General features: G+C 30.2%; 1 protein-coding gene across 1 annotated transcript in view; it reads left to right on the plus strand.

Moving 5' to 3' along the window:
- Nucleotides 1–471: 471 nt before the first annotated feature.
- LOC106472150 (5'-AMP-activated protein kinase catalytic subunit alpha-2-like) overlaps nt 472–8,958 on the plus strand; it is a 34,240-nt gene continuing 25,753 nt past the window's right edge. The window contains exons 1-4 of the mRNA XM_013932779.2: nt 472–604; nt 6,422–6,563; nt 7,317–7,410; nt 7,614–7,758. Coding sequence (XP_013788233.1) covers nt 496–604; nt 6,422–6,563; nt 7,317–7,410; nt 7,614–7,758 — 490 coding nt within the window. The 5' untranslated portion in view covers nt 472–495. The remainder of the gene's footprint in view (nt 605–6,421; nt 6,564–7,316; nt 7,411–7,613; nt 7,759–8,958) is intronic.

Here is an 8,958-nt window from a genome sequence, read left to right on the forward strand (position 1 = left end):
CCCCAGATTTAAGCATTGAAGTCAAAGTCTGGAACTTACCACGGACCTACTATTGGACGTGCATTCTAACTACTCTATATTCTATTATTTATTCATTGATTGGCTTATTTTTACACATTTTTTAAATTTTGTGTCATTTTAAAAGTAAATTAAAGCATAAAAATTCGTAAAAGTTGAGATTAAAATACTATACTGTTGCTATTTCTGTAGTTAATTTCTCTTTAAGATAACTATAATTTTTAGAGCATTTGTTTTTAACTTTCATTTACGGTAGTAATTTTCATGTATCTTATATTATTTTTAGAGAACAACACTAGTATTGCTTAATTTTAACTCGTATTATAATTTAATTTTCAAACAATTTGCCATTTACTATTAAAAATTGAAAAAAGTATGGAAACTTCAAAATAAAATAAAATCATATATCTCGAGATGAATTATTCTACGCAGTTTCTGTGTTTTGAGTTACATGCGCCATCTATTCATTACATAGAAATGGCGGAGAAAGCTCAAGCGACAGGAGCATCAGCTCAACCTCTAGTTAAAATAGGCCATTATATACTCGGTGAAACGCTTGGTGTCGGGACATTTGGCAAAGTGAAAAGTAAGTGAGATATCTAATCAGCAACATTTTTAGTGTCGTATGTTTATTAGTATGTATTAATTTTCGATTTTGTCTTCCTTGTTGCCCTCGGTATATCCGCACTATTACTACTACTGCTGTTACTACTAAATTTTGTTAGCAACTTCTGAAGTAAAGCTTTCCTCGCAGGGGTGATCGATAAACAGTGAAAACATCGTGTTTCGCGAGAACATACATCTGAAAACTAAAGAAAGATAATTTTGAAGTTATTTTAAAAGAACAACAGCTGAGCAACGACATAGTACAAATATTCTCGTAACTAACGAAATGCAGTTGGAAAAGCTTACAAACGCTGCTGAACTCTCTTGCTACATTAAATATTCTCATTGGAAATAATATTCAAATTGTCATAGTAAATTAGAACACCACTATTTGTAAGAAAATTATTATTATTATTTTCCATTTAAGTTTGTTTAGTTAGTTGTTAATTAGATTTCTATGTAATGATGAATTAAAAATACATGCTGTGATTTCAATAAGACAACCCATGTCTCCATGCTCAAACAATTGTCATTTTTCTGTCTTAATGTAAGGTCTTTTACGTCTGTTTTCATCTGTTGATGAACAAGTTCATGTGTCTCAACTAATAAGACCTTAGTTACTTCACATATACCTGGGAACATTGTGGCACTTTTGTACTGAGAATTGGACCATATATCACACCTACTTGGAGCTGTACTTAATGGCTAAACACCAGTAAGTTCAGTTAACTGTTTCTCTGTTACTTTACATCCCATCATAATTTATGGCAGGTGTTCATCCCAGTCAGTTCAGTTGTAATTTACAAACTCTGCTAGTGTATGCTTGACTGTCTAGACAACTTGTTTATCCAGACCATCAAACTGAGGATGGCATGATGAAGTGTGCATATTCACTGTACCTAACACCTTAAACAAATTTCGAAAGAACTAGTTGTTAGAGTTAGCTTCATAATCTTTGAATATTCCATATGCTTTACATTGTGCTATTTAATGTTCATCTCACCATTTGTGAACTGAGATGGTAACCAGTAGATAAGTTTCAGCCTACTTGATGAACAGTCAGTAATGACCAGCATATATTAATTGCTATTATAAGTTTAGATGAGGATCAGCTATTCTCAGAAATGAGGAGCTACTTCTCAAGTGGAGTTTCCCCTAGTGAGGCTTATGGCTTTTCATCTGAGCAACATAAACAGTATAGTGCTTATACCACTCTTCAATACCTTGATAACAATTAAACCTGGGTGATTAATTCATTTAATCATTTATAATTGATTACCTATAAGCATCAGTTAGTGTCTCATAGAATAATCGATTAATTGAACTTACAATTAAATCAATTAATGTCACAAAAATAATCAAGTAGTGTTTTGGATTATTACTTTTTTTGGTTTGTGTTTAAGTACTTTTTAAATAAAGAAACATGATTGCTTCCTTTTACATGATTCTGAGCTAGATGTTATTAAGTATACATGCTTATAATAAAGTTATAAAAAATTACTGTGCTTTATTTAGCATCAATAATATCTTTGGCCTGACTATTTCATAGTGACAATGTATAGAACAGCTTGTATGCATATCCTGTTATTGCTGAAATTGTTGGGTTGCTGAGTTGTAATTGCATAAGAAATACAATATTTCATGGTTACATAACTAGAAAGAATATATCCTTATTTAGGTATATTTAAATAATTTTTCTAATTTTAAGTTTTTGTTGAGGTGTTCTGTATGTAATTAGTTGACATCTTGTGAATGAGATTTAGATAATAAATTTGTGCAAGTCCTTTCTTATAGTCAAAAGTTGTATACCACAACTGTTGTTCAGTAAGGTTTATACTTACTTGACACTTTTAGAATGAGGTTGTACTCATTTTAAAGGGTGGTATAGACACTTGTACAAGTTAATATGAATTGAGAGTTTGTCTCCCTTGAAAATGTATAATGGGATTGATCATTAGCTTAAGCAATCTAGGATTGAGGAATACCACACTAGGACTGTTTGACTTAAAAGAGTGGTATTATGATTCCTGTTGCTATTCTTAATATAGTCATGCATCCTACTTGTTCCAGCAGCCACCTGCAGTTACTTTATATGGTAAATATGAATTGACCAGTCTAGGTAGACACAGCAAAACTTTGTTATTGTACTAATAAAGATTTTATTTGTTCTCTTGTGGTTTCCTTCTTTGTTATTCAAGTTCAGTTTATTCTGTACTTAATATTTACTGAATCTGCTTTGTATTGTAAATTACATATAATTTTATTTTTGAAATCAGTGTTTCCTAATGTGTGTATCCATTTCAAAATACTAAGTTAAGTAATACAAGCATGTTTGATCTTGAGACAACTTCTGTACTGCAGATATTAAATCACACTTCAGTTCTCTTAATGTGGATCTACTACCCCCTCCCCCCAAAAAAGAAAAAATAAATTATATGCAGAATAGTGTACTGTTACAAAACATTAAGTTTTGGTGATAATTACTAAATTAAGATCATGATAAAAGTGGTAGCTAAATTTGAAATGCTTACACTACTTAGTATGTGTATATCTGAATTTTGTGAACATGTCAGGGAAGTTTCATGTTTGATTTTATATATGTATTTCCACTGGAACTATAGATGATCTGTATTGATACAGACACTGCACCCACTTTTCATACCAGTGCAATGTAGGTCAAGGATCTAAATTATCAGATGTAAGTTATGTAGTGGTGAAAGTTTTGTACAGAAGTTTGACCTACTTTTTTTTTTTATGAACTTAAAAGCAAAATAGTTTATGAACACCATCTGTAACAAGCCTTATTGATTAAGCCTTGTGTACACCCGTAAATATGTTAGCCATGCTTAAAGCACGCAGTATAAGATCTGTTTCTATAAAAACACAACCTGTAGGAGGATGTTCCATAGGTAAACACCAACTGGGTATAATGAATAGTGATAAACAGCTCAAGTTGAATGTTTTGGTGAACTCATCTATAATACTAAGCAGACTTAAAGATAAGTCATTAATGTTTGTGTAACAAGTTAAAAAAATGCACACATAAAATGTTCTTTTGTCTTAAGTATGTATAAATATAAGTGGTAAGTATGCAATAAAAATTTCAAAAACTATTATAGCAGTAAGTTTTCAGAGTTATAATGCTAAAATCAGGGGTTTGATTTTCCTCGGTGGCCACAGAAGATAGCCCATTGTAGCTTTACTATAAAAAACACGCACATTGTTATAGGTAGAACATCCTAAAAAAAGTAAACATTGTTCACTACAGCTGATCATTATTCAGTATCAGAACCTTACACATGTTTTTGTATTATTGCATTTCAAAACAAGCAATGGTTGCTGGATGTTAAAAAAAGCATGCCCTATAAGTAAAACATTGCATCTCCATTAATCAAATCATATTTTAGTTGAAGAGAGCTGCCCAAGATTGTGAAAAAGTACCTGCTTATGAATAAAAAGCAATAACTTAAGAATGTTTTTTTTTAATCTGGTTCATCTATGTGTCACTATGGATCTTGAATTAAAGTTTGTTTTCCACCTTGTACTTTTTAATCTTTGCGCAGTATACTGATATGAATCAGTGCAGTTGGATCATTAAAAAAGACTCACTATAAGTTGGTGTACCTGTTTGTTTACCAAGTCTCAGTGTTGAAAATGATAGATATATAGATTGGCTAATAGCCAACTTGTGTACTGTACTTACAGTGTGTGTGTGTGTGTGTTATATAGGTCGAAAAACTGCCTGTTATCTGTTATAGAGACATACATACTTCTAGTCCCTTCTCCTTATAAATATTGCTTGTGTACATGTATATCTGGATGTAAAGGTTGCTTAGGACTTTGTATATTCTACAAGTATACAATTCGAGTAAATTAGTTACGAAATGTAAATACTGACACCTGATGATATTCCTTACAATATGCTTGTTCTTTCAATTAGTTAAAGTGATAGTGATTATAGTATGGTGGTAATAAATGAAGTATTATTCTTATTTTAACTCATTAAAGTGATAATGATTGAAATATAATTCTTAGTTTAAATCATTAAAGCGATAATGATTGAAATATGATTCTTTCTTTAAATTATTAAAGCGATAATGATTAAAATATGATTCTTATTTTAACTTATTAAAGTGATAAAACAGTGGACAGTGCTGTTGAAAATGTCACCCAAACATTTTTCAAATGCCACACTGTCATTGAAACTTTGGGGACTTGAAGATGAAACAGTGGACAGTGCTGTTAAAAATGTCATTGCCAGATTGTTTTAAACATGGCACTGTCCACTCAAACTCCAGATTTTTTCAAACTATGTTTTGAAAGTTTCTAACATGTTTATAAAAAAAAAATGCTTTGCCACCTTGACATGTTGAAATTAGGTATAGAGCTGGGCTATTAACTCAATTAATATAAGTGATTAATTATGGGCTTCAACTACATCAATTAGTGTCACTTGAAATAATGGATTATTAAAAGTTATAATTATCTGAATATGCATGGGCTCAGTCCATTGGACCAACCCTGTATAGGAAAAGGAATATTGACTATAATGCTGAATTTACTGTTTGTATCTACATATAATATGGAAAGTTTTGAAAAAACATAAAATTCTGTTGTACACAAGAAATCAAATGTGTTACAGAAGTATTTTTACTCAAGACATGTCTGTGAATTGATGATATCATTCTCACTCAAACTTTACAAGGTGATATTCATGTAAAGGCTAAATAAAAATACTTTTGTCCATCACATAGTTTGCATATTGCAGTTGTGCAACCTATAGAACCTTGGAAATACATATCTACAGTTTTTTTTTGGTATCCCTGTATATGTCTAGTGTGTACTCTCCTTTACCATGAACTGTTGCTAAATCAGCATTGTAGGGTAAAATAGATAGTTGATAACTCTTGTCATCAAATACATAATACCATTGTGATTGGCACAGTTTAAAATGTTGTGGCATGCACATTTTGAATCCCATCCATGCACATAGGGCTAAATTGATTAATATCACAAAAATAATCAATTAACTGAAATCAGGGTTTCCAATCATTACTGTTTTCAATACTCTAACTACCCAAATTATTAAAATAATTCTATAATGATTTCTTATTTTTTTTTAAATTAATTCAAAGTTATTCAGCTTAATAGATTACTAGCACAACTCATGAAAGTAATCAAAATTAGTGTTTCCAGTTATTACTGTTATTGATTATTCTTATTGTCCAAGTCTTGTATGAGAATAATCGATTAGTTGAATGTAATTGATTAATAAGTCTGATAATTAAATGATTATCAAATCTCACTAATTGCCCAGCTATACATAGGTGTGTTACTGCTGTTCATGATAAAAAGATTCATAATTTTTTCTATATGTTTAACTTAATTTTCCCATTTGGCATGCTCTACATCTGGGATACATTTGAGTTTCCTTATTAGTGGTTTACAATATACAGTTTGTGATTATCACTTACTAAAATCAGTGATTTAATTTTTACAACCTGTATGATCTACACCAATCTTGTAACTTATAACAATATTAAGTAATGTTATCTTAAAACTAAATTATTTATTGCAGGGTGAATTTTGGATTATAAAGTAAATTATACATTCATAAATAGTATTTCTATGATCTCATTGGTAATTTACCTTCGAATCATAAAATTAACCTGGTACTTGCATACTAACTAGAGGTTTGATTTGATACACAAATATGTTTCATTAATAAGCTCCATATTTTGGTGACAGTGTTTTCTTTTTGATTGTGGAATCTTGTAATGTTCGTTTTGTTTTCTAGCTGCTCGCCATCAGCTTACTGGTCACAAAGTAGCTGTGAAGATCCTTAACCGACAGAAAATAAAAAATCTTGATGTCGTCGGAAAGATCAGGAGGGAAATCCAGAATCTCAAACTTTTTCGACATCCTCACATCATTAAGCTGTAAGTAACTCGGCAACATAGTGTTTAACTACTGTTGCTTTTATTATTTCACTCTTACCCAATTTAAAGGTGAGTCACTTTATGACACATTATTTTAATAGTTTAGTTTTGTATAGTAAAACTTCCTTCTTGTAAACTGGAAGCCTCAATTGTGAATCATTATAATAGTTCTTTAAAGAATGTTAAGGGTGTGAAAAATAGTTTATGTTCTGTTTACATGTAGATTTTATTAATTGTTCTTAAATGACATTTAAATACTATAATTATATAACTATAAGACAACTCTAGTCTTTTATGGAGTTATTAAAGGTAAAATATTTAAGTATATGTTTAAGACACTATAGATTTTAAATACATGTGTTTAAAGTAATTTTTTTATCACAAAAATCCCTTCCTAAAATGTATATTTATTGTCTTGATTCAGAAAATAATTCTACATTTGTTTCTTACATCTGTAGCTTCAATTTAGTTGCCAAATTGGTTTAGTAACAGTTTAAGTAACTTATATTTACTTCCACATTTTGTGGAAAGTTGTTTCAAGGCAAATTCGCTTCTGATGAATCTTATTTAGAAACACTCTTAGGGATGTAAGTATTTATTAAGTGCAAAGTATACCTAACTCATGTGGCACGTCCAAGCTCGTTTGCTGATGTTGTGTTACTTTTCAATAATTCATCTCTATGAAAGTTTGCTCTGCTATCATTTCTATGTTGAATTATATTTTGACATAAGAAAATTTGTCTCCTAACTCAGGTACCAGGTGATAAGCACTCCAACTGACATCTTTATGATCATGGAGTTTGTGTCTGGTGGAGAGTTGTTTGATTACATTGTCAAGCATGGTAAAGTGAGTATAAATTTGATGAATGTCTTCTTAACCCTCTTAATTACTAATTTAAGAATCAGCAAAGTAACATCAAGGATGTGAATTTTAGATATTAGAAATTAATTAGTCTTGACATTGTAAGACTTTATTTGAAAGTTGTAATTCTGGCATACAAGACTATGACATGGAATACTGTCTTTTATATTAACATTCTTATATTACAGTTAAAGGAGTCTGAAGCACGTAGGTTCTTCCAGCAGGTTATTTCTGGTGTTGATTACTGTCACAGGCATATGGTTGTACACCGTGACTTGAAGCCTGAAAACCTCCTGTTAGACAGCAGTCTTAATGTAAAGATTGCAGACTTTGGTAAATTATTCTTCCACTATCTGATTATGCTGGTAAAGTAGCAAATTTACTTTAAAATTCTGATTCTAAGTAGATTTAGAGAATAATGAAAGAACACAATATTGTGTAGCAGTTAAAAAAATTAGTGAAGAAAAATAAAATAAATGGAACAAGCTATTGGAAGACTTGAAATTAGAGAAACTTGTTTTGATACATTTGTTCATTCTCTTTTTTTATTTTTCTGGGCCAGGAAAGTTGATCACTTGAAATTCCCTTAACTCTTTCAACCTGGGCTCGGTCACTGGGACCGACCTCGTTACCGTTTTGTGCCTGTTATAGTTTTTATGCTATAACTTTTAAATTAGTAAGCAAATCTTAATGAAATTTGGCAATTTATCAGTAAACATTACAATGCTTTCATACACAAAATATCTATTTTTTTTATTAAGTCTTTATGTCTCTTTTTTTCTTTTCACATCTTGTCTATCTATCATGCAAAGTAATTTTCATTTTAAGATTAAAAAACCTTTATGTATCAGAAAATTTTAAAATTTCACATGAGAAATCTTTATAATATCCAGATAGTCATCAAACATTTCTTAAGAAAATACTTTATATTTTATCTGTTATTTTCAGTAATCAATCTCTGTACGTGTTCGGTAAATTTGACTGATCTCGCAACCACCATAAAAATTAGGATATAAACATAAATTATGCCTCTTTCATTTGAGAATGAACACAAATTATAATACTAAAACATAAAACAAAATAGCTTAAATCTCATAACATTATATATTTATATATATATATACAATATTTTTATTATATTGACCTTTCACTTGTGCCTGGCTAACAATACAGAAGTTACAATGATGCGGCTCACGTGCACTCATGTTACCGTATCAAATAACATAAAAGTGACCTTTGGTCTGTACAAAGTAACTTGTCTTGACTGTGTTTTAGTCGACCAGTATTTTGTAAAATACAGTCACAATTCAATTATTATACATTATATATGTATATAGATTATTGCTATTTGAAATAAGTTCTTAGTTATTTTTCCTAAAACATAGGACAGTAAATAAAAAAAAATAAAGCAAACAATTATCTCTTGTTATGACTTTTGTACTCGGTTACCGCTTGATGTAGGTTGCTGAGCCTTTAAAAATTTTGCACGTAGAGGATATGAAACAAAATATTTTTTTTAGGTTTTATATATAC

The sequence above is a fragment of the Limulus polyphemus genome, unplaced genomic scaffold, assembly GCF_000517525.1.
Source record: "Limulus polyphemus unplaced genomic scaffold, Limulus_polyphemus-2.1.2 Scaffold5118, whole genome shotgun sequence".
NCBI classification, from domain to species: domain Eukaryota; kingdom Metazoa; phylum Arthropoda; class Merostomata; order Xiphosura; family Limulidae; genus Limulus; species Limulus polyphemus.